Consider the following 26,794-nt stretch of genomic DNA (forward strand, 5'->3'; position numbering starts at 1 on the left):
GTAGGGTTTTTTGTACAGTGTCTTATGGTGTAGGGTTTGGGGATCTCGGCCTCGCCCAAAAAATACAAGATTTACCTGGTGTGCACGACTCAATGGAGTAGGGTTTTCTACGCTCGTGTAGGATTCGTGTAGGGTTTTTTGTACAGTGTCTTATGGTGTAGGGTTTGGGGATCTCGGCCTCGCCCAAAAAATACAAGATTTACCTGGTGTGCACGACTCAATGGAGTAGGGTTTTCTACGCTCGTGTAGGATTCGTGTAGGGTTTTTTGTACAGTGTCTTATGGTGTAGGGTTTGGGGATCTCGGCCTCGCCCAAAAAATACAAGATTTACCTGGTGTGCACGACTCAATGGAGTAGGGTTTTCTACGCTCGTGTAGGATTCGTGTAGGGTTTTTTGTACAGTGTCTTATGGTGTAGGGTTTGGGGATCTCGGCCTCGCCCAAAAAATACAAGATTTACCTGGTGTGCACGACTCAATGGAGTAGGGTTTTCTACGCTCGTGTAGGATTCGTGTAGGGTTTTTTGTACAGTGTCTTATGGTGTAGGGTTTGGTTATCTCGGCCTCGCCAAAAAATACAAGATTTACCTGGTGTGCACGACTCAATGGAGTAGGGTTTTCTACGCTCGTGTAGGATTCGTGTAGGGTTTTTTGTACAGTGTCTTATGGTGTAGGGTTTGGGGATCTCGGCCTCGCCCAAAAAATACAAGATTTACCCGGTGTGCATGACTCAATGGAGTAGGGTTTTCCTCAATATCTTCTGGTGTAGCCTAGGACTTTGTGTTCAGATATGTATGTGATGTACATGTACGGTATATACATGTACATGACGTATCACAGCATTCTCTGTTCAGCTTGATCTATTGCTGTTCAGAACTGTATTGGTTTGAGTGAACAAATTCTTCATCTGCACACAGCATATGTGTAGGGTGAGTAGGGTTTTGTAGGCCCTACAGAAAACATGTGGTCAAAAATGTTACCGCATATCGTGCAGGGTATCGATACGATAGGGCGATGTCAACAAACATAACGTGCGTGAAATGTCGGCAGAGAGAGATTGCCTGTCGTACACTGCAGGCGCAAATAGTCAAAATCCGATTCAAAAGTATTCAGTGGACCTGAGCTTAATCTGCGCCACATTGTTTGCCGTGCTGCGGTGTCTCTATCTACCTCACGGTTTTTGTAGGCCTGGGTCAGGACAGGTTTACAGTTCGCTTCACTTCGTTGCAGCTGAACGTTTATCGTAAGCGAGACAGGTAGGTGCATGATTATAGGCCCATCCATGAAACCAAGCTATAGCACCATCGAAGGGAACATGCTTGAGATTTGACCCTTTTCCGTTCCCACTATTCTTTTTAACTATTAGTATTACTAAGTATTAGGCCCTAAACGATAGCCTCCCAATCGGTATTTGCGATAAGGTCTGTTGTCATCTGCCGGTAGACCTGGAGGAAAAAATCAACTCCAGGTCTATGGTTGCACGTCATGACCTTTTCTGTGACAGGTCGTTTTTTTAATGAATTATTACCTTATGAGGTTTTCAGAATACCCCGCCACCTGCACCCCCCATGATCAACCTAGCCAGGTCTGCAGGTACAGGTCAAAATGTCATACTCTTTTCAAGGGATTTTCACCTTGTACCCATGTAACCAGTCATTTCAGGGGTCATTTTTTAGAGTGGTGGGGTATTCTGCGATTACTCCCAATTGCCATAATTTTCTCCAGTATGCAAGTCCATCTCAAGTCCGTCACTCACAAGTCATCCTTGTCATATATATATATAGTGTACTTGTATTCATTTTTCAAATAACTGTGAGAGAAGCATTCCATTTTTTGTCATATTTCACCATTTTACTTACGAAGCACCTTATGAAAGGACTTGCAAAGGGACTTGGGGAGAGACTTTGTTTAACCGAATTGCTAGTAAATTGGGAATTTACCCTTTCTGTCCCATGCTAGAGGAAAGTCACATTATTTCCTTGCCCCTTGATCTGTTTGGGGACCTAACAGGAAATAATTCATCAGATCAATCAATCAATCAAGGAAGTATTAGAAATATGCTACACAACTTCAAGCTTTCAAATTGACTTTGGTCTGCTTTTCTCGTTTGATACCAGTTTTAGTGTGAAGTGTTTTTTTAATTTTTAGTGTATTTTTTCCACTTTATTGATGACTCTCCCAATAAATCTTACACAAGTAACATCGGTGACCCTATAGTCATGACAGTCACCAGGTCTCTTTTGTCAAGTCTCGTTGGTTTTCACAGTAAGTGGCAAAATAAGGGACCTGGCGACTGTACCATCATGGTTTTAGAGAGTACCAATGAGGGTGCATGTTGAAAGCTGTCGCGCTATAAGATGTTCTCAAGGTCTTGACTTCAGTCTTTTATATAGTGTCCAGTCAGCCTTGGTGGATGACTTGAAGGCGTTGACTGATAAGTTGCCCTGCAGTTAACTTGGTGTGGGTAAATAATCTTGGCATTTAGGCCTGATGACTTGCCCCTACTACAGTGTACCTGTTTTCAGAGTTCGTGGAAAAATTCAACTGCAAAATTCATACCAAACAATTCCCTCATTATGCTGCACATGCACTGAAGCATTGCACACTGAATTGGTACATCGTGATTTTTCAGCATGGCTCAAGCCCATCCCTGTGCTTGTGTAGCCTTGTAGGGTACAGCGTACACTCCCAGATAAAGCTATCAACACACTCCCAGGTATCTATTTTTTTTATGAACTCTAGTTCAAGAGATAACAGAATGTGTGCATAGGCACTGCATATCACCTGATTTTGTTGAAAGACTGGGAATATCAGTGGGTGACACTCCTGTGCTATGATACACAGGCCAACGATCCATTGTAGGTAGCAGGTTGTGTTTGGAAACCTTGGACAAATCTTGAAAAAAAAAGTACTGTTATAACTTCTGATTTACTGTCTGTGGGCAATCTCGGATTATTTATTTATTTTTTTGTGGGGGGAGGTAGTATTCCAGGCAATGCAATTGTACATTATGATCAACATTATTGTTTCTCACATCTAGGAGTATCTCCAGCCACAATTTAGCAAGATTTAAGAGATGAACAAGACTTCTTGCCCTGTTGAAAATTTCTATTCTTTTCAAATTGTTTAATGAATAATTTACTTCTTAAATCGTTGTGAGATTCCTGATGCTTTTTATTTGAATCTGCTTGAACCAAGCCTCCATAGTGCAATTTTATTCATTAAAAAAAAAAAACAATTTTCCCTTCCTTTTCATGCAAATATTCAAATTCGAAAAATAATATTTGAATATTTGACAATCTATCAAATATTCAGATATTCGGTACAGCCCTAAAAAATTGTGCACAGAAAAATAGCACTGAAAGGCAAAGGAAAACGAAAGCTCTTTGTTTTGTTCTAAGTGGTTTTTGTCATTCTCAGCATTTCTTTTTATCCTCTTTGAATGGTCTATAATTGGAAGCCAAAAATAGGCTCTAAAATACACCTAGAAAGGAATTCCAAATCAATTGTATGTTGGCCAGATGGGCTAGAAATAAAACTGATGTGGAAAATTATGAGGCAGGGTGATTGGTGCCAACACAGCATTACTGCTGGCAGAGGTCCTGAAAAACCACTTGTTTTTAAGAAGAAAGATGGTTGCATCCAAGGACACTGACCAAGTGCAGGGGCAGATCCAGAAATTTTTTTGGGGGAGGGGTCAGGCTTGTCAAATTATTTGATGTCCGATTGTTGTGGGCAGGAAGATGCATACATGTAGATAATGCATTAACTTGTTACTGATGCACACGGACGAGGATGTCATCTTTTTTTGTCACAATTATTGTTATTTCAGTTTGTACTGTGGCAACATTTATCAATGTCCAGCTCTAAAGTGCACCTCTAAGGAAAACATGTTTTCTCTGATTTGATCTGTTCAAATGAATATATAAGCATCCAAATTGAGCCCAGCATCAATTGTCTTCAGAGCTTAACTGTAACAAGCTTAAAAGGCCTTTTTTCTGTTCATGCCAAGATGCGAATTCTGAGTGTAGATTGCGTCATTCGGAGAAAACGAGGGGAGCCCTCGCCCTGTGTTGGTAGTGGATAAACCCTCGTGCTTGCCAAACAATGGCTAGATTTTAAGCTTGTTGTAGTTGAGCTCTGAAGACAATTGACACTGGGTTCGTTTGGATGCTTCCACATTTATTTGAACAGATCAAATCAGAGAAAATGTGGTTTCCTTAGAGGTGCCCTTTAAATAAAACTACTGTTCCAATAGTGTGTAGTAGACATAATGACATGTATGAGTAGGAAAAGATAAATGAAGAAGCAAAATTGAACTTTTATTAACCACATTAAGCTTTAGCTTGTAGCAGGTGCTCAAAGAATGCTCAGATAATGAACTGAAACAGAAAAAAACCATCCTACTTAGAACAATCACATGGACAATGGTCAAAAATTTTGGTCAAAAATATACAATAAACATGTACTTGATGTGGAAAACAAAGAGGAAATAAGCAATGTATATGTAGATATGTGAATAAATATACGGAAAAAATTACAGGCTAGATTAAGGAGACAAAAAATTGAGTGGGTGAAGGCATGCTTCCAAAAGCAGAGCTTGCATGGAAAGCCTCGTTTTCTTCTTGTTTTTGGTGTGGGATGTTCCAACCCAAAAGAGTGGCACTGTTGGCAGTGGTGGTGTGGGTTAGGTTTGCACTTATGGCAGACTACATGTACATGTACGTGCCCTGTGTGTGCCAGAACTGAGAAAAATAGCAAAGAAAGACAAAACTACATGTATTGTGTGGCTTGGAAACCGTCCAGCCACACAGTTTCATAGAAGGGCTTCCTCTAGAGCCGAGCCAAGAGTGGCGCCGGTTGAAATGAGCTTTTATAGCCAAAAAAGCATTGGGTCGGGAGGGGAGTGTTATGTAAGAGTTTTATGGAGTCCACCTGTCAATGCAGTGCATTGTGTTTGCTCTGACTATGCATTGTAAGTCTGGGCTGTCATCCATTCCTCAGAAACTATTCATTTGTTAACGCTGTGTGTTCATATGCAAAATGTTCTGTGAAGCGCACCCACCTACCTGCAAGGTACATGTAAAGGTGGGTGTACCAAGAATGTGCACATGTAGGCCTTTGCATTGATCTGCAAGCCGTGTGCAGCTCACGAGGACTGGGTGAGGCGGTGGGTATTATCTTTTTCTTTATCAGAAATGTGTTCCTTTCTGACTTCAGAAAGTTACTGCGGGAAGAGTTCCATGTATAGATATAGTTATAGCTATTTAATAGCCATTAAAAAAAGCAAAAACATGTCCAGAAAAGCTCATTTTTGGAGGGAAAATAACAAGTGGTTTCCTTAGAAATCACTTCAAATTTTTTGGACCCAGCTGCATAGGGTTTGTGCACAGGGTGTAATGCAGCGTCCATATGCAGAACTCTCGTGACTGCTTTACAGTGATGTTGGGTATGGATCTTTGTGAACCTCAGGATTCCAAGCGGTTTGTATGCTTTTTGAATCTTTTTGTTGGTCAAGAGGGCGGTTGTTTGGTCTAGCGAAATCAACTGCGGAATGTTTCATTGCCATGTTGAATGGCGCCCTCTCTTATCTAACTGAAGTGCACCCTCTTGTGATACTATGATTTGCTGTTTTCGTGATGTTTTGCTGTTGCATTCACGTTTGAGGTTTCTAGAAATGCATCTGTTAATTATTTTTGTTTTTTATTAAATCTTGAGTTACAAAATTGATATTTAGTTTATCCTAAAAGTTGTGAAGCTACTGCTCAGGATCGATCTCTGATGCATGCTTTGATGAATGTCGGTTGATTTGCGACTGCATGATGTTCGGTAGGTTTTGTGCACAAAATACTGGGAGCCAAGGATGATGTTTGGTATAGCGGTGTTCGGTATAGCGACGTTCATAATCAGCCTGTTTTGAAACTAAGTGTTCAAGCAGGTGGAACCCCTTAAATTGCCTACCAAGGGAAGGATTTGGCAATTTGCCAAATGGAGGCATGGCCATTTATGATGCAGTAATGGTGTATTTGCGATTGTCGGAAGCCTGATGAAGGTTGGTGTTGTATTTTTCAAGAACTAATGAAAGCGAAGCTGGTTGATACCATTTCATAGTGGGATTGAACAAACTGCTGGGGAATCCAAGCACTTGCTGAACACAGGCAATTGGAGCCAACTGGGTTCGCTATGTCTTCAGAAGTAACAATGGAAGTGACTTAGCCAGAAGTAGTGATCTGTAGCGCTAGGTCCTTCAGGCTCAGACTACTACTTAGTGTTTTGTAGGACTGTGTAGTGTGAGCCAAACGATATGCTTGGCGGTTAGGGTTAAGCCACAAAAACTGAACAGGAAGTTTTGTTATCATGTAATGCACATACATGTACATACTTTACATCCTGATATGTAACAAATCACGGAGCGGTTTTTTTGTGGGGTTTTTTTTTTTACAGGATGGAAAGCGTCCTCCAGTATTGTATTGAACATCCTCTGTTGACGGTTGGAGTGACGGCTGCCGCGTTGAGTGCTGCTAGCATGGCCATGAGTAACGGGCCAGAGCCGGTCAAGAGAGCGTTCTCCCTGGACAGACAATCTGTGGAATTGCCGGTAAGTATTGGTTCACTAGTAGGTTTGTTGAGCTTCGTACATGTGCATGTAATTATTAGGCAGTTACGTTGTCGCCGGCAGTGGAAAGCGGAAGGGGAGAACCCCCACCTTTGGCAGGTTCTTTAATGGCTGATGCCTGATGGTCTCACAAATGTCCCCCACCTCCCCCTTTGAAATCATTCTCCCACTGTCAGTCACTGTGAAACTAAATGACACCTTCATGTTTACAAGCGGCATGTCTTGTGCATTTTATGTATGCGTCGAGCAGGTATTTCCCATGCTGTACCAATGTTACAGCATTTGAGGTCTACATGTACAGTGCATGTGCGTAAATTTGCCAACAATGAGCTTGTTCCTGACTGTATGGACGTTTGTTGGCATTCGTTCGTGTTGAAGACCAGTCCGCTACGAGACCACACAGGGCTTGTTATGTATGTTTGAAGCTTTCCGCGGTTGGCTGGTCTGTGCTGGGTTGCGTAAGGGAGTTGGTATGTGGGTACACCACAGCATGAAAAACTTTGGCTGAAAAGTGTCCCCAAAGTGTTCGCTGTTTCTGGATCTCCTGAAAACAAAGACGCCATTCAAAACATCAAGCATTCCTCTCACCCCAAGCTCCTCTAAGAACTAACGCTTTGCACCAAAGCGATTTCTTCCGTCGTGTACCCACTAAACGACTCTGTCAATCTAAAGGTTTCAGTCTCGTCCTAGGGAATGAATGTTTCTAATATCTGAATATCAGGTACTTGTACTATTTGTAACTTACAATGTACTCTGTGGAAGAGTGTTACCAAGTGATCAAAGTGAATTATGATGCCTTGGTCTCTCTAAAGACGCATGCACCCGTAAAATATGAAACATAGTGTGATTTATACACAAGGGTAAGCCTTTCGGTGAATTTTTATGTTATCACATGGCCATTACAGGTATATGATCTCAGCAAACCTAACCGAAGTAACCTCCGCTCAAAACACAACCTAAAAATACCACATGCATTCAAAAAAGTAGGAGACAGGGCTTTTTCTATTGCTGGACCCAGATGCTGGAACTCATTACCTCTTAGTATTCGTAACTGCAACTCCCTACAACAGTTCAAATGTAAACTTAAATCTCATCTGTTTCCACTCTAGGTTTTGGTCGTCTGCTCCCACTAATTTTGTCTTAGCACCTGGTTTACTTTCCGGCAGTTGTTTTTTTTTTTCAGCACATTGTAACCTTCGGAAAAATACGCTTTATAAATGTTATTATTATTGTTATATCGGTGTTTACACAGGGTCAAAAGTTAATCTACTGGATGATATTTCCTCCTTCTGTCTACCTCGAGGACCCCGTCCCATCCTCCATAATTTTCCCAGCAGAAATGGAATAAAGGTTTCAATTCTCCTGTAGTCATAAAGTTCCAAACCCCCCCTCTCAGTCTATTCAGAAAGACAATCCAGAAATACTGTACCCCGACTTATTGTGTTGCTGTATGGTTTCTTTCTCTGTCACAGTGGACAAACGGGGTGGGGGGAACCAACAGCTTCATATAATGGAACATTCAATATTTATGCAACACTCATACATGTAAGCCAGACTGGTTTTGTCATCAACAGCGTGGAGTGATGTCACATTGGGCGCGCTGCCAAGTGGCATTAACATACATACATAAACATGTGAGGATGAAACGGGGGGGGATTCATGTACAGTCATACGATGCAGTGTGGGTGTTGCCTGAGATCAGAAGGCCGGTCACACCACAGTCAGACCATACTCAGCAGACTACAGTAAAAGGGAATTTAATGTTCCTGAACAGATGGAGAATTTGAGGTTCTCTTGCTGAGTAGAATGAAACTGTGGCAGGAAAACGCCCCTGGAATTTTTGATCACAAAGTTTGGATTCTGAAAAGGAATTAAAAATTCCTGTCAAATATAGTTAATGAAAAAATAGCAGGATTGCATACATACATATGTACAGGTGTACATATTCCTGTACATTGCAATAGTACATACATTATTTGTAAATTGAAACAATGCCTTAGGGAAATTAGTTTGATCATTTGATGCCTTCTCTCTGTTCCATCAGCAAACCGCAGAAACAGCATAGCACTGCAGACAAATCCAGCAGTAACTTGTGGGAAAACTTGAAAAGCAGCGCTTCCCAACATGCTGCAGTTCCCAAGCTTTCGAACCTTGTTGGTCCTTCATGGGGTTATTCTTGGGCGTAAGTCTGGAATGCGGAGAATTCCTCACTTAGCTTGTATTTGTCTTTGTAAAGAGCGAGTTTCACGGAACAGTGACTCTGTATTTGTAGTTGTAGTAATGCAGTCACCACAGTTAATGGGGGAGGGCACTGCATATGGCCAGTCATGGCATTGCTGTGGTCACTGGATTCGTCATAGAAGGCTGACAAAAGAAGGGATCACCAAATTCAGTTCTTCTGTGAAGACAATTTCAGTTGCTTCCTCCAAAACCAGTGGCGACCTCCGCAGCTAGTGCAAAGTTTGTCAAGGCCACGGCTCGTCCGTACTTGTGCTGTCAGTTTCGTTTTGTCATCAGCTTTCCATCAGACATACCAAGGTCACGTGAGAAAACACCGTCAGTCATGTCAAGCATGAGCACAAAGCTGGAGTGCGTACAGTAGATGGACGGGAGTTTGCCTAATTTGGACTTTAACCTTGACATTTTATCCAATCACACCCACTTTTGGTCGGACGTACATGTACATGTACACTGCAAGTGGTCAGTGGTCAAACTATGCACCACCGCAAGTGGTCAGTGGTCACGCCCCGGTGTACCAAAACATTGCCATACTGAGTATGTTCAAAGAAGCTCACTGGGTTTTGGCTTTAATGCATGCTGCACGTAGGAATTTACCAAGGACTAGAAGTGCTACTGGTAGATATCTCCAAGAGGATGTTTGTCTACTTATGAGTGCCTTACTTCTGCCCACAGCCCAGTTCAACATAGACTTGATGACAAGTCGTTTGAAAGTTGTGTTTTGTCCATGAACTTCAGACCAAATCCATCTGCACAGCTCCATTGTAAGCTAAGCAACACAACAGGCCAAATTATTTTGGCTTACTCGATGGTCATTTATCTGCACGTTGGGGACGAGGCAACCAACGTCCCCCACACAAGTGTATACCGTGTGGATTGTATTTTTTTTGTAGAACAAACAATGAATCACTTTGACTTGGCAACAAGTCTGTATGTTGGTGACTGCAGAGTTTGTTGAACTTTCATGGGACAAACTTTACTTGAAGGTGGTATAGGCAGATAAGCATTTCAAGGAAACTATATGTGCCAATGTCAAGAGAACTTGATGCTGCAAAACATTTGCAGTTGCTCAGATGTTTGAAGTGCGGAGAGTTGGGGTTGGAGGGTCGTTTGTTCAATATCTTGACTCTCCGTTTGTTTTATTTGGTCTGGTTGTGTGGGTCTGTATCCAATCTTGTTCCTACACCACAGGCTTGTCTTGAAGTTGACTGCTTTCCTGTAGTGAACATCTTTTTATATCTTTTGGGTTGTTACCCTGTGTTGGATTTTTTATTCCATGCATTTACAAATTTATTATGTTACTAACTCTATTATTTTGTACTTTTTTACCTCTTTGAACAGGTGTCCGGTTAAGTACCTCTTTTTGATGACAGTTTTATATTGATGTACTTCCTTAATGTCCACTGTTCATTTTGTCTTTTTTTAATGTCAAAAGATACAAAGTGAATAATCCATAAAATAACACTTTCAAAGTTGTCAGCATTTGTAGTGCATGTGAACTAGCCTTAATTGGCAACGGGAACCGGGAGGTGGGGAGTCAAGACATCTGCTGCCCCACAAAGTGTGAGACAAAATATACATCCATTGATGGATGACTTAAGATTACTAACAGTACTTCGCGTTCCTTTCATGCAATTTGAGCTCGGCAGAAGGCACTAGTTCCTGGGGATGGAGTGGCAAAATTAATAAAACAATTTGCTTTCAAAGGGAAAAATAAAGGTGCTTCTAAATTACACGTACAATTATACAAGCTGTAGAGAAATGCAGTTTGGCACTGATTCAAACAGCGTCATACTTTATTCTCATAATTCCAGGGGCCAGAGCATATCCACGTGTCACCTTTGAACGATTACAGGAACGGGCAGTTGGTGATTCAAGATGGCTACCAGCCAGAGATCAGTACCTGCTATGAGGCTCTCGACTTTGGATTAAAGGCATCAGGTTCGTCTGTGTTATCACTTGGGCATGAAATTCATGTGCTGTCGAGCTTACAGAGAGTTAGAATAAAAGAATTGACGACTAAATGTACTCTGACATTGTTGTACAAAGTTTGAAAATGGATTGAAGGTATCAGGTTGATTTGGGCTGTCATCAGTTGGAGATAAAAGTCATGTTCAGTCAAGCTTTCAGATAATTAGTATAAAAAAAATTGACAACTAAATGAACTTTGACATTCTAGTCCAAAGTTGGAAAATGGTATTTATTTTGTGCTGTCTAATGGGGATGAATGTTCGGAAGTTATTAAGGTTTCGTGGAGGGGGGAATAAAAAAGTTAAAACTAAATGAACCTCGAAAAGAGAACTAGGAATAAAATGGTCCTGGACATCTTTAGTCTTTTGCTGTAGGTATTGGATGAGCAGTTAAGTTTGTCGAGAGCTCTGAATTTGCAGAATTTCTGCCCTTTTTGTGAGTTACGGATGGGATCATAGATCCGGCGTATTGCATCGGGAAAAGAGACAAAGTAACAAAAAAAATAGACGTATGGTGTTCATAATGACGAGGAATGATGAACAGAACCACACACACTCTTATAGCAGTTCCGGAAAGATTTTTATCGGGATTTCAATTTTTAAAAAATTGTTTGTGTCTATTTTATCTCTTTGCCGAGAGGTAAGGCCCAGCCACATAGTACTGGCATTTTGCATCAGGAAAAGAGACAAAATATTTTTAAACGAGCATATGTTCATGTTCACAAGGACTGCTTGGAAGCACACATAGTTTTATAGCAGTTCTGTAATGATTTTTTGGGGGATTTTGTTTCCATTTACTTTTTAATTTTTATTGTCAATTTTATTTCTTTGCCGAGTGGTAGCTACAGGCACAATTTAGGCTCATAAAACTTGTGGAACAGCTGTGTACCTGTTGCACTGGAGTAGGCCCACAATCACAGCATATAAACACACACACACATGTACATACATGGGTAATTCCAGAAATTAGGCGTCCATTTTGTGTGTGTGTGTGTCACATCTGACATGTGATTTTGTAAGTCCAGAACACATTTTCTAATTTCCAAGAGTGATGAATTAATGCAAATTACATGTACCTAATTTCTGGAATTGACCTCATGCATTGGCAGTGCCGTGTCTTTGTTGTGGCTTCTTCAGGGGACGGGCCGTGCCTTGGATGGAGAGACAGTTCAGACGAACCTTTCCAGTGGCTGACCTACAGCCAGGTGAAGAGAAATGCAAACACACAAGGGCAGGGGAAGGTGCTCTTGTGGCCACGGCCGAAAAGTTGGTTCGGTGGTTTCTTGTCAGTTGGACTCTTTGGCACTTTTAATCGGGCAAGAAGTAGGCACGATGATGCGTTAGTCAAATCTCTGAACACAGTCACCGTCGGGAGAAAAAATGAACCAATGGTTTGGGTTAGTACTGTGAAAACATACCCCATTGTTTCTGTGTTTTGGGGTTACAGGCATAGGCCAAAGAACATGCATAGAACTTACAGAGGGATATATTTTTTTTGGGGGGGGGTGGGTGATAACAAGGGTTAGGAGAGGGCCACCAGGCACAGATCAGTGTTAATTGAATTTGAGAAGTCAGAAGTTGTCAGAATCTGGTGTATTGAAACCATTATTCATGAATACCTGTTTAGCCATTCCTATTGGTCAAGAGCGTGTCACATGGCCAGTCGCAAATGGTTGATAAAGCACCAGCTGACTGATCTTAGAATACTCTATTGACTGAATGAATGTTTAAGATTTACCAAGCATTTAGTGATGCCCGTAATATTTACATCCACTCCAATTTTGATACCCTCTCCCCAAATTAGGAACTTACCTGTAGAACACCTTCTGATGATGGAGAAATTTGGGGCACATATAAGAGAAATGTTGATTGTTCATCATTTGCAGGTGAAAGAAATGGCATTCCAACTCGGCTCTGCCCTCATAAAGAAGGGGTGTCCACCGGGCAATGGCACAAACATCGGTGTCTATTCACAGAACAGGCCGGAGGTAAGTTGTGACCACGTGCCACAAAACTGGCCATATTTTCTGGGATGTTTTTATAGGTCACCCCTTGGTATTTCTTGGGCCAGAACTTAACAGGATGTCGTCCATTTTTTTTCCTTTTGTCCTTGCAGTGGATTATCATGGACCATGCCTGTATGTCCTACTCCATGGTTGCCGTGGCATTGTACGACACACTTGGCATCGAAGCCTGCAAGCACATTATCAACCTCAGTAAGTCTGGTCTGGATGCCACAGCTGTTGACTGGAAAGACTTGCTTAAGTTACAGTTTTTCGACTTGAGACTTGACTTTGGAAAACAGTGACTTGTGACTTCACTTGTAAAAAAAAAAACAATTCAGGACTTGTCTCGAACAAATAAGTCAGACATCTTGAGGTAACTAACCCGTGCTATAAACACAAGACTCTCTTTTTTGCTAAAGTAAAGCTGCTGCTTTACTTCAATCTTATCACTAGATACATGTATCGGCAAACAGATGTTGTCATGGAAAACAAGGTCAAACCTGTTTTGTTGAAAGTGTACATGTATAAACCTACAGCCTTCACTGATGTGGCTTATTAATGCTGAAATGACCACAGCTGAAGTCAATTTCAAGATATGTCTTCTCCCAAACTGTTTTCTGTCTTTCAAAAACCTGCTTTGTTTTAAGAGTGATAAAGTAACCATAACCTGATTTCAATGTCAAGTTTATTGTGTTCTCCAGCAGCTGTTTTTGCATCTGTAGATTTTGTAGCTGACAGTTAAAGCCCGTTTGTTCTCCGACAGCGGAAATGCAGGCCATATTCATTGACAAGGCCCCCAAGTTGGACATCCTGCTGGACATTCTCGGGGAGGGCTCAGCAGTCAAACTGGTGGTGATCTTCGAGGGGCCCGTCCCGGAGGACAAGCAGGAGGCATTGGAGGCACGTGGCATCGAGCTGGTCCTGTACCGAGACATGCTAGAGATTGGCACCAACAACCGTCAAGAGCCTGTGGTATGTTTGGCAGCTTTGGCTCGATGCTTCTTTGTTTGTTTTTCACCTTTTACAGGAACACAACTTTTTTCCCTCAGTTGAGTCAATTTCCTCGTTTTTCATCTCTCACTCATGCCATTGAAAATTGAAAAAAAACCCACCTAGTACAAAGTCTCGTGAAGATTGGAAATTTCCTCGTCTTTTGTTACAGTCCAAGTTGCGTGCCTGATTATTTGGTTGGAGCCCTTATCGTGCAGATGTTATTTTGAGGATATTGTCATCAGGAAATGAAAAGTTACGGTCCAAAAGCAGATACAGTTGAACCTTGTGCATGTGAACATTGTTAATACAAGATTTTGCTTCGAACAAGGAAATCTTTACATGTCGTTTGTTCTTCATTGTTTTCATTCCTGATATGCAAGGTTCCTATTAATACAAGATAATCTGCCAAGTCTGAATGACTTATTATTAACGAGGTTCGATAGTAATAGCCATGTTTACAAAATTGGGTAAACTCAGTAACCAGGAAAAGTCCCCATTTGTGCAAAATTTGGGAAGATCAAAATGTTCTTCTGTGCAGTTGAGAGTGATGTCATGTTTATTTTTATCCACACAGGTCCCAAAGAAGGACGATGTTGTTTCCATTTGTTTTACCAGTGGCACGACAGGTACTTGACGCCAAAATTGTTCTGGCATTGGCAATTGATTGTTGAGGTCAGGATAGGTGAAAAAAAAACACGGCGCTCAGAAGGCAGTTTCTATTTTCAAGTTGGAATTTAAACCAAATAAGATTAGATTAAAAGAAAAATAGTCAGACTTTGACAAGAATGCATTTGAGTGATACAAAGGGAGTGCAGGTACAAGTACCACTTTGTTTCCAGATTTTTGAGTGCGCCTCGCAAACAAAAACAAATGAGCCTTTGTTATACAGTAGAGTGGAGGTATAAATCTTTTGCTATTCAAATTGGTATAAAATCTGGTACACTGAGTTATCTGATTGCACATAAACATAAGGATTTGAATTCCCCAGACTAAAGATGTTGTTGCTATACTTCATGATTCGGGGCAAGCTTTTGCATAGCCTCCACCATCTCTGGAATGGACTGGCTCTTATCCATTGAAAACAGAAAGGTGTCTCTAAAGTAAGCTTGTTGCCTATCACAAGGTGTAGCAACAGTGTCTTTAGTATGGAGAATTCAAATTGTTACATTCACATGAATTTGAAGAAGTCAGTGCACCAGATTTTATTGAGTAGGTCACAAGTCCGTTGCGAGATCATAGGGCTGGAAACTGGATAAAAATGTTGCTTGGAAATGCCTCTTCCTCAGTCAATTTGAGTAGCTTGTGACATTGTTCACAGACCTATGACCCATTAACAGCTATGCTCCAGGGCAAATGTAATGTGATTTATTGGCTTCATGCATATTTGTTCAAAGAGCACTCCAATCATGTTCTCTATAATCCGTTTTTACCAGTGACTCAGTAAAGTTTTTGTTGTACTTGTCAGGCATTCCAAAAGGAGCACGTATGACGCACGACAACTTCCTAAACGACAGCAAGGGGCTGCAGGTGTACGTAGGGGTCAGTAAGCTCTTTGTTTAACAGCATTTTTCTGCCCCACGATAAAGACCTTCTGCCGTGGTCGAAAATTTGAATGTGTAGGAAAATATTTGGCACTGTGTCCGCTGCTCTTTTGACTCGCGGTGGTGGTGGAGTGGTAAGAAGTCATAGTGTAAGCAGAAGGTCCCGGGTTCGAGTTCAACCTTAGTAAGCTGGTGAATTATTTTGCTAGCCTCCAAGAATGCTGACCCTGCAGTGATTGTGAGTACACATCAGGCGAAATGTAAGATTTTCATTTTCTTCATACTTGAAGCAGTTTGAAGGGGAGGTCAATTCAGGTCCATTGTCAAATCTCCTTGAATAAGCTTTTCTTTTATGATTTTGTTGTTTGTTTTTATTCACAGAATGATTACTGGATGTCCAAAGACGACATTCACCTGTCGTACCTACCCTTGGCCCATCAATACGAGCGTCTTGTGATGGTGAGCAGTTTGAATTGTTGCATTATTTTTAACACATTAACTGCCGACTTCAAGTAAATTGTTGTGACAGGTGTACCAGAATCTGCCACTACAAGTATATTCGTAGGGAATGAAAGGCAGTTGTAATGTAACTTGAATACACGGGCATCAGTGGCGAAGACAACAAATACGCTGCTGGAGGTGCGGATGACATACATACGAAATGCTCGTGTTTAAATAGACACCTGAGAAAAGTAAGTATTAAATATGCGTGCATGCGTACAACGTCTGGCAAATGGGAAAGCCCTGTGAAATTATGCGCAGCAGTCAACTTGTTAAGGTATCAGAATCCATTGGGAAACTAGCATGTGGTTTGTTGAGAGTGCACTACAAATTTGAGAATGGTGGCCTTTTATGAGAATGGTTTAAAAAAACCCTGTATATTTGACTACTCTGGATCTGTATTAAGCAGAGAAGTATGAAAGGCTTGTAAGGTTCACTCGTTCGTTATTTTTTCCTCATCGGATAACACTGATGTCAATGTAGACATGAATATTGACATTACATCTTTCCATCATCAATGTCCCTTAAACTGAATTGGAACCGGCAAGATAGTCAGACAAATACAAGATACATATTCATGAGATACGATGTGGAAGGAGATCCCCCAGAAGCAAGGCTTGTCAAATAGAATCCCCTTGAACTAAAGACGTCAGAGTTAGCTAAATTATGACAATGACAAGTAACAATAACATACAAAATGACACTTAAATGCCAATATATCCAGGATGACAGGAATGAATAATTGTACAGTGGTAGCCCATTAGAGTAATTACTCAGAGCTGGAAGAGTTGGATAGAAATAAGGTCTTCAGCTTAAATTTTAACAGAGAAAGACTGCGGATGCTGGTCAATGAGTTATGTAAGGAATTCCAGAGCTTGGGGCCTTCATGTCGGACTGTCTTGTGGAATGCCGCAATCCGTGCAAAGGAACTATGACATTCTTTACTCTGCCGGATAAACTAGTGATGAATGTTTTCATTTCGAGAAAACATCTGTTTTATTGGATTTGGAAGTGTGTTATTATTTAAACGGTGCATGAAGGCTCCAAGCTGAAGAGAGTAAATATCATTGATCTTTACAGTTTTACGTTTACAGAAAAGCGGATTTGAATGTTGGAACTTGCTAAAAGAATTAATAACCCTCAACGCTCTCTTTTGTTAATTGAGTGTTCTTTTGATATGACCAGTAGCACAATTTCCCCGTGCCAAGATCCCATTGTTCAAATACGGTAATATAAAAGTATTATAAAGCATAAAGAGGACTTCTTGGGGGAAAACGGTTAGAGTTTTCCCTCTGGATATTTTATGAGAAATCCAAGTGTATTGGTCACAGCACACAAATGTTATGAATATTTTCTGTCGGCTAGTATTATTTGCGAGAGGCATTGTTGTAGTGGAGATTGTTACAAGACTCCTCTGAAGACCAGTCAGATGGAGAGATGAATGCTTTTGCTGCAGTTCATTTGAATACCAGTAGCTTGTGACTTGAATTCAGACTGGAGGTCCTGTGTTGGTCTTGCAATGGTTATTTGGGTCTGTGATGGTCTGTGATGGTCTTAAGGGGTCTTTTGACATCCATAAGGGGATCTCCACTGTTAAACCCCGACATTGTTTGACATAGAGGGGATTACCCGATTTTTGTGCTTGCCGATTTCATTGCAGTACATCCTTCTACAACGCGGGGCCAGGATTGGTTTCTTCCAAGGTGACATAAAGAAGCTGTTGGACGACGTCCAGGCCCTGCGGCCGACTGTATTCCCATCGGTGCCACGTCTCCTGAACAGGATATACGACAGGGTATTACACACACTGACAATGGAGACATTCCAAGGCGTGTTGCGCCGGCTGATTCTTCAAGTCCACTGTGAAATCCCTGGGATGCAAATTGAGCAGTGGCCTAATTTTTGTGCAGCAAACCCCCCCAAAAAAAAAAAATTCACCCGGGCAACTTAGTGAACAAGCATCATGACCTATTTTTTAATAATTGAAATCTTCTGAAAATCTGGCTAGAAATGTGAAAGGGATGTATTTTGTGTGGGTACAAGTATTCCCAATCCCCCCCCCAAAAGGTGTGCGCATTTACCATGCCGTGATATCTTTGCTGTGCGTATATTTTCAAGCAAGACTCACCTTGGCTGTTGTTGCCGTTTCCATTGATTTTCAGGTGATGACATCAGTAAACAGCGCTGGTTGGATCAAGAGGACTCTGTTTAACTTGGCATTCAGCAAAAAGAAAGCCGAAGTAGAGAAGTACGACTCACTTTTAACCCCTTAACGCCGGGATTCGTTTGACCGTGACTGCTTGGCTGCGGTATGCCCAATATGCAAAGCTCTGTCCAGCAGCAGGCCCCATTAAACCAGCAGGTGCATGATGAATAGAATGTATGTGTGGTATGCACTACTCACGCAGAGCTGCGGCTGTAGCCGTCTACCAGCGTCAAGGGGTTAACACCGCAACTGCAGATACTGTATCTTGATTGGACCAGAGCTAGTCACATGACATTTGCTATTTTTTGCTATCTTGCTTATGGTAAAACTGTTGTGAGAAACATCGTCTGTGCTTTTTTTTGTCTCTAGGGGTATTGTGCGGAATGACTCCATCTGGGACAAGATTGTATTCAGAAAAGTCCAGGTGGGTTATTTTTTGTCTTGTTTTCAATTCCTTGTGAAGATTTGTGGAGAGCTTGTCATGGGATGGTGTTTGCACTTAAACACGTGAATGGAATGATGGTCAATTTCGTGTACAGCATTTCGTCATATGAAACACGTGCGTCGTAGCTTTGTCCAGAAGTATTTTACCCCTAACCCTGCATCTTACTTTGGCTAGAAACCCTGCCAGACACGTCATCCTGCATCATTTGTTCAAGTGGCTTGCCTGCCCAGTGTAACAAGATCCAACGGGTCAACTCCCCCCAAAGCCCAAAGTGCCTCAGAGTCTGTGGTCGCCAGTCACCACAGGATGCAACAGTGGTTTTGGGCCAGTTTGTTTCACGTGGATCCGGATTGGGATCGGTGATCTGTCGCTGGTTCACTGACACCAGAACCCGCCTAATGGATAGCCTGAACCAGTTCTTGGACAACTGATCACGATCCGGATCCGTGTGAAGCAAACAGGCTCATTGTTGAGTGGGACTAGCTCCTGTTGTCTCAACGCGGTCACTTTGTTCGGCAGCTGTTGATGCTGCTGCCAAACACTTCCAGTGCAGAGATGTTTTGCACATCTTTGATGAAATGTTGAACTGATGTTCATGGCATTTTTGTCTCTCCTTGCTCAGGGTCTGCTAGGAGGTCGGGTGAGGTGGATCATCACCGGCAGTGCCCCTCTCTCTACCGATGTCATCACATTCTTGAGGGTGGTCTTTGGTTGTCTGGTGAGTGAATCAAAGTTCACAAGCGTACAGTTTATGGTTTGTATTAGCAGATAAATCGGGAAATAAGATGAATTACTCACTTTATGGAAAGCACCGTTCCAATTGCGACCATTCAAAAAAACCATTTCATAACCGCAAACAACAGGAAGTGTATTGGACTCAATCAGCGTGGACTGGTTAACTCTAGAACGCCAGGTAGTCTGTAGGTTAACCTTCCTCTACTGGGTCGTAAATGGCTTGGTAGCTTTCGAACATGATAAACGCCAACTAGGAGCTGCATGTCACACTCCACATTCATTCCACTCCGCTCCACACCAAAAAAAGGACTGCAAATGTTCTGTCATCCCACGTACAATCCTACAGTTGAACTTTCTTCCACACTCCATACAGGAAGTCTCTACTGTCAGCACTTTCCAGTCTGACCCGTTATCCCTTATCGGTCTTCCCACATGAAGGACCTCCTAAGCTGCGTTTACCCTCTCGACTAAATGCTCTTGCTGGTCAGCACTACACCTGTGTGTTGATAACCCTCCCGAGGTTGTTGACTGAGTTTTCGAAGCCGAAGCACGAAAGTCAATTGTTCATGGCAATTCTCTCCCGACAGGTGTCAGAAGGTTACGGTCAGACGGAATGCACGGCCTGTGCCACCCTGACGGCCCTTGCCGACATGTCCACCGGCCATGTGGGTGCACCCATCCCCTCTTGCATGATCAAGCTGGTGGATGTGCCCGAGATGGACTATTTTGCCGCTGACGATAAGGGCGAGGTAATCACGAACTTGTAGGTGGAGCTCCCCAGCACTGCCTCATGGGATGTCACCTGGGTCACAAGTCAGTGGGTCACAATTGAGTTATGAGAGATTTTTTCCTGTAGCCATCCTCAATAGGACTCGTGAAAAAAAAGTCAGCATGACCAAGTATCTTGTGCATATCAATTTGTACGCTGCAACCGTTTGTCGAAAGATTTTGTGTTGTACTTCAAACACAGGTCTGCTTCAAAGGGCCAATCGTATTCAAAGGCTACCTGAAGATGCCAGAGAGGACGAGCGAAGCCATCGACGAGGATGGCTGGCTCCACTCAGGGGATATTGGTCAGTGGAACCTGGTGAGTGGATTCTGTGGATAGTAGTTGATCAATTAGTGGATAGTATTGTTTATATTAGTAGCTTAATTCAACCCACAGTGGCCAGTTGAAAAATGCAGGGTCCATCAGGAGAGTTTGGTCAGTAAACCCAGTATGTGAGTGGACACTGTGGATAGTATTTGATCAATTAGTGGATGGTATTGTTTATATTAGTAACTTAATTCAACCCACAGTGGCCAGTTGGGAAATGCAGGGTCCACTCTGGAGAGTTTGGTCAGTAAGCCCAGTATGTGAGTGGATACTGTGGATAGTAGTTGATCAATTAGTGGATGGTATTGTTTATATTAGTAGCTTAATTCAACCCACAGTGGCCAGTTGAGAAATGCAGGGTCCACTCAGGGGAGTTTGGTCAGTGGCATTTTGTGATAGTTTTCTCCAGACCTCAAAACCAGAAAGACTGATCAAAGCAGCCCACACAGGCATTTAAAAGTTTTTTAAGTTAGCCGCCTCCACTTTCTTAGTTGAAGCCGGTGAACAAATGAGTGGATTTGAATAGTGGGTACATTGGTTCATATAAGAATCAGCAGCATGTTAGATTCAATCAACTAAGATGGAGGGGGTCGTCCATAACAAAAGGTTGAGCTGAATCTTAGGAGAGGATGGTGCATGTTTCCATCAGAATGATATCGATGGTGACTGTTGTTTGTTGTTGTTGTTGTTTGTAAGAATGGTACTTTGAAGATTATTGATCGCAAGAAGCACATCTTCAAGTTGTCCCAGGGAGAGTACGTCGCTCCGGAGAAACTGGAGAGCATCTACACGCAGCTGCCCCTGGTTGCCCAGGCGTTTGTTTTTGGAGACAGCCTACAGGTGGGCAAATTAATTGACGGATTGCTGTTTTCCCTTCACATTTCTAGAAAGTTGTTCTGTGTTATTTGTGACTCTCTGTGAAGTCGGCAGAGCCACTTTTGTGTCATAACTGAGTTGTTTGCTTTGATGTAACACTCAGTTTGGCATCAGTGGTGTCGTCGGTACCATCGCGAGACCAGTCACAAGACCAGTCACAAGACAAGTCACAAGACCAGTCATAAGACCAGTCACAAGTAAAGGGGTGAACAGAGTCGAGAGAATGCTTTTGTTGCAGTTCAGCGTTCCTTTTTCATTGCTCACCCTCTAGCTTGTGACTTGAATTCAGACTGGAAAGTCTTGTATTGATCTTGTGGCGGTCTCAATCAGAGGCATCCAGACAAACATGGAGATTATGTGGGCGACAGATGTCGAGGGTCGGCATCATTGTGCATTGCCCAAGGTTCTTCTAAAGGAATACTTGGCCCATAGCTCCGTGAGCAGTAATACAGCTAGGGATGTGGGCTTCCTCTATAACACGTGATCATTGTCTGCTTGGCAATTCCAGAGCTTTCTTGTGGGAATTATTGTGCCGGATGAGGAGGAACTCAAGCACTATGCAGCCAGAAATAATCTGCGAGGATCCTTCAAGGAACTATGTGAACTGAAGGCAAGTAGACCTGTTGATTTGCATCTGAAATTTGTGTCAACCACTTGCTGCCGGGGAACCCTGTTTCGAGCTCCATGGATTTATATGCCTGTATTGTATCGCTCATCACTGGAGCGCTGGAGTGCTTTTGTCCCCGGTGGTAATCTGCTCATGCTGAATGCCACAAACAGTGGTATAATCTTTCAAAACAATGACAGATTTCCTTCTCTGTTGAGAACTGAAAAAAATGTTGGCAATTCCCAGCAGCTCGGTCTTTTGTTTCGGAGTATGGTCTCTTGTTACAAGGTCCAAGCTCTTCTATCCGATTTCGGGCACCCTATGCGTACAAACACAAGGTACCAGAAAACGGGCTCCTGTCGGCAGGGTATGGTTAATGCTCGAGCAGATTATTACAGACAAGCAGATTGAGAACAAATTGTTATTTGGTGGTGGAAATAAATGTTAAAACATTTTCACATTTCACATGAGGCTACATTTTGGAGCTCTTCATGCAAAAAATGTGCCCATCATTGTCTTTCAAATATAAAAACAGGAGCCTGTTTGTGGGGGGGGGCACCATGGTCCCTGTTAGCCTTCCCCGGACTGCCCCGATGACTGCCGACAGAGTAAAGTAAATGTGGCAATTCGTGCAACATTTATAAGTATCAATGGCAATTTTTAGGAATGAAATGAAGTTTCTGACAAAGATCTTGCTTTCGTCTCCATTGCCCGTGAAAGTCCAGATCAAACTGGTTTTTTTTTTCCTCAACGGTTTGACATGCAGGAGGTAACAGCGGCCATCTTGAATCAGATAGCCAGTCATGGCAAGGAGGCTGGTCTAAAGGGATTTGAATTGGTAAGCTTATTACCCCGTGACTTGTTCCCATTTACTCCCTCCGCCATCATACATTAATGATGTATTCAGAGGGCGTCATCCTTACGTGGACCACCCTGGCACAATGGATCGTTAGTTGCTAATATGCCATATTTGAGCGAAAGGCCTTCCAATGAATCACAGAATGAGTGACACATTAAAAGCTAAGAACTCGGTCTGCTCTTTACAATGCAAACTAAAACATCACCAAAAAGAAAGTAACCTCAAGACTTATTTTGTGGGGACCAGTCAGGTATTGTAAGAACAAGGGACAGCATGATGCCTTGCCTTCTGAGGTGCACATAGTAAACCATGATCACCCCTCAGAAATCAGAGGATAGTAAAGGTAGTGGTAGTCAGCCTTGACCAGTGTTTCAACTCTGACCAAAACCGTCAGGTGCCCCCTTCCGGAAAATAAGCACCCCCCAGGAGTACCCTAGCCAAATGTACCCCAGTTACACCACTGCGGGTCTCTCCCTGTACTCCCAGGTCAAAGCCATTCATCTCCACGCGGAGCTCTTCAGTACGGAGAACGACCTCCTCACGCCAACCTTCAAGAACAAGAGGATGACGTTAGCCGAAAAGTTCAAGGAGGAGATTGCCAATCTGTACAGCACACTGTAGGCTAAGGCTGTATGATGACGAGTCGCCCTGGAATGTAAAAATTCTAACAGTGCCCCTGCCCCTAAATTGGCTACCAAGATTAAGCTGTTGATATCAAGAAGATAAAATTACGGTCGGACATGGAGGTTTTTTAACAATTTACTGGAAAAAAAAACGGGTTGACATTTACCCTCTGACGACTCAAATGACCTTGATGAATGGCAGACTGCAAAGCTGATAGCATCCAGCACTGTTTATGTCTAATTTCACTCCCCCAAAATGTTGGACCCTCCTCCAGCAAGGGTTCATATAAAAACTAACGCACAAATCTGACAGTATTGTTATCATGGCACCTGTTACATATTGTGAGCACCTGTAATGTGTTTGTGTGACCTGTGGTGATGTTTTGTTGAACTGTTGATGCAATCTGTTTGTTAAGAAGTGTTAGGAACATTGGATGAAAGGGAGAGTGATTGAGAGTACATGTGTAGTGCATCCTTGTGTTTAAAGAAAAATGAAAAAAAAAAATTCCTGCATTTCTGCTCTTACTTTCTTAAATATGTAACATTTTGCTTCTGCACACTTATATTTCAGATTGTTTTGGGAGTTTCCGGGCACACTAAGGAAAACAAAGTTAGATTTTATATTCAAAAGATGCCAATTATTCCATACATGAATATTTATGAGGACTGAAAGACTTTAATCTATTTACAGGAGATATAAGGATTTTATGAATTGCACGAGTTGAAATTGTAGCAAACCTTGCAGCTAGTGGATCAAATTATTCTCCAAACACTCCATGGAAGTTTTGAGTAATTTTTGTTAATATCTTGGCAGTCAATCAAGCAACTCTCACCATCAAACTAATCAAGTCGATCCGTGAATTAAACTCTATTTGAATCTGAAACAAAATTGTTTGCTCACCGATACGGAAAGTGTACTAATTGATTGATGATTGTTTTTGTTTGGAACGTTGTGCATAATTAGATCATGGTTCACAAGCTGCATGGTTACATCATTTATTTTTGTATACACAGATCATAGTTTGTCCATTACTAACTATTATTTCACAGCACAGATTATGAAAATGTAGCTTTGTGTGTTTAATTTGACAACTGAATACCTAAATTTGTGTGCCATGTAATGATTATGGAGTGTGTAAAATACATGCACCATAATCAGTTCGTGTTTGGCAGTGTGTACAAAGTGGTATTGACTCACCTCTTGGAGTCAGGTGTCAGACAGTGCTTTATTTTTCTTCAGCAAATCTTTTGGCAGTGAAGTGCATTTGATTGATTGATTTGATTGATTCCCCCCTTTGTGTTTGTCATTGTGTGATAGGAATCTCAGGAATTCTTTACAGACTTCTGGGGGGGTGTTGCATGTAGGTAATAACAGTCTAGAGTGTGTATAGTGATTGGACATGTGGGGGGGGGTTACCCCTCGGCCCCATATCGTGCACGGTTTAGTGTGATTTACTCATTTGATGCACTGGTGTTAAACATGACAGGCTGTAAAAACAGCGGACTGGTATTAAAGTTTCTGTAGTTGTGTTTGTTTTGTCTCCTATCCTATAAGTATCACACCGTGTCTCACTCCATTTCACTTCAAATAGAAGTGGAATAGTTAAAATACTTACTTATGACGAGAGACAATGTAGAATGACTGTCTGTATAATATTTTTTATTTACATATTGCTTGATTTCCTACCTACGTTGTCACAAGTGTCAAGCCTTACATTTAAGAAAGGGATATAGGTGCTGTATTTCTCAATAGCTGGATATTTCTTGTGCATAACTGCTGTCTGGGATCCTGACTCTCTAAATGAGTGCTGTGGCACTGAGCCTTGCATTAAGTACTGTACACTCTGGAGCCTGTATAGAAACCATGATTTCTTACACAGTTCATTAAGAAATGAAATTAGGGTCCAATAAAACTCGGTGAATATTTTGAATTGTTAATGTCTAAGCAATAAATACTGCAAATCTTGAAAGGTGGGCTATATCAGACAGATTTCACCAACACATTACAGGTGTAACAAATACTTCTGATATAACTATACAGTGACAACAAACAAATTATTTTCACAAGCTTGTCCTTGCCAAGGTACTAACAAAATAAGCTTGGAAAACATTTCATATCGTTTTCTTAGCTCCAATCACAAAGAAGTTGTACAAATTTTCAGAGAACAAAAATAGCACCAACTCTGAACTTTCTGACGTTAACTTCACTGTGACTGTAGAGCCCACTTGAGGTGGGTTAAATAACGTCTCAATGACGAGGCTAATCTTCTGGAGTTGTGCACGGATGCGTGGAGTCATCAGCTTTAAATATTCATTACTATTTACAAATGTAAATTATTGGCGTCATACATATCCATCAAGGTTATAATTCTTACTCCATACAATAATGATACAAAAGTGATTCTACATTTCTGTCTTTTGGTTTTGCTTGGCATAAGCGAACTCAAATCTCTCATCTAAGGATACACACTTCTTCCACCTTTTTAATTTGCATAGCACATTTGCATAGAAATTAAGTTGATAAAAATTGATCAAAAGTAAATCAGATCTACAGTAAAATATTTGTGCTGCACAGAAGATGAACATTAAAACCTCAACATTTCTGGTGGTATTGTTTACCCAGTTTAATAAAAAGAATGGCATTTTCTAAACTTGCCAGGTTTACCTGCAAATTCAACTTTTATACATGTGTGTACTAGTCTCTGATTAAAATTAGAGTATTTCAGATGTACAGTTATTTTCTCTCAACAAAACTAATCCCGAGTTTTGACAAACTTGATATTATGCTTTTCACAGTATGAACTCTTACCCTTTGTCGTGATTGGTACAAAACTAGAAATCTATACTTTTAAAACCGACTACAAAATTATAGGTGCTAAGTATTTGTCATCAAAAATGCGACCCTGTGAACAGATTTTACCATGCAGGATGAAGCAAAGAACTCTATGGAAGCCAAAGAAAAAATTAAGTAGGAGGACGGAACAAAAAATATTGTCCAAGAAAAGCAGCGGCAACTGGAGGCTAGGTGGATGATGACGACAGGCACACCACCATGGATGACGAGAGGAGCTTCTACTGAAGGAGGCATCAAACCCTGGAAAGAAATTTTGGAAGTGGAAATGTTTCACTGTAGATACCTTGCCCCTCCAAGAAATGCAAAATGTTTAAAGACAAGTTGAATACAGACAACAAGTTTGATGAACTTGGTTTTTCGGAGCAGTGACTCTACCATGTATGACACGTTTTATAAGGTTGACACCATTTGAAGGACAAGCCACTAATGTGCTAGAAAGACTCCAGACTTCAAATAACTACTTGGTAATTCCAAAATAGTGGCTTTACCTGGCGAGAGGTAGCAGTGAGTCAGTGTTTTTCTATTTAAAATTCACAAATTGCATTTTGAGTTGCTGCTACAGTGACCACATTCCATCATGCATGCCACAGGGTTAATTTTTTGATCCAACATATCAACAGACAACTGCAG

At 41.6% G+C, this 26,794-nt stretch overlaps 2 protein-coding genes across 9 annotated transcripts in view; one reads left to right on the forward strand and one right to left on the reverse strand.

The window, feature by feature from the left end:
* Positions 1–1,004: 1,004 nt before the first annotated feature.
* On the forward strand, positions 1,005–25,241 carry LOC110983877 (long-chain-fatty-acid--CoA ligase 1-like). Of its 3 annotated transcripts, none has more exons than XM_022243725.2 (20): positions 1,005–1,254; positions 6,443–6,596; positions 10,667–10,793; positions 11,960–12,027; positions 12,709–12,810; positions 12,939–13,038; positions 13,592–13,800; positions 14,396–14,447; positions 15,287–15,360; positions 15,744–15,821; positions 17,524–17,658; positions 18,026–18,111; positions 18,439–18,493; positions 19,137–19,232; positions 19,837–19,998; positions 20,220–20,336; positions 21,042–21,185; positions 21,730–21,831; positions 22,595–22,666; positions 23,174–25,241. In XM_022243725.2, exons 2-20 carry the CDS (start codon positions 6,444–6,446, stop codon positions 23,306–23,308), a joined length of 2,067 nt encoding a protein of 688 aa, XP_022099417.2. In that variant the 5' UTR covers positions 1,005–1,254; position 6,443; the 3' UTR covers positions 23,309–25,241. The 3 variants fall into 3 exon arrangements, with proteins under 3 accessions (XP_022099417.2, XP_022099327.2, XP_022099242.2); XM_022243635.2 differs by lacking the exon at positions 1,005–1,254 and adding an exon at positions 5,029–5,168; XM_022243550.2 differs by lacking the exon at positions 1,005–1,254 and adding an exon at positions 5,227–5,481.
* Positions 24,945–26,794, reverse strand: part of LOC110983594 (uncharacterized) — a 61,164-nt gene continuing 59,314 nt past the window's right edge. For all 6 annotated transcript variants that reach the window (XM_022243339.2, XM_022242994.2, XM_022243419.2 and 3 more), the window contains one exon: positions 24,945–26,404. In XM_022243339.2, coding sequence (XP_022099031.2) covers positions 26,398–26,404 — 7 coding nt within the window. In that variant the 3' untranslated portion in view covers positions 24,945–26,397. The remainder of the gene's footprint in view (positions 26,405–26,794) is intronic.

Source organism: Acanthaster planci, linkage group LG19 (assembly GCF_054643075.1).
Source record: "Acanthaster planci isolate LZ-2023a linkage group LG19, COTS_SCS, whole genome shotgun sequence".
Lineage (NCBI taxonomy): Eukaryota > Metazoa > Echinodermata > Asteroidea > Valvatida > Acanthasteridae > Acanthaster > Acanthaster planci.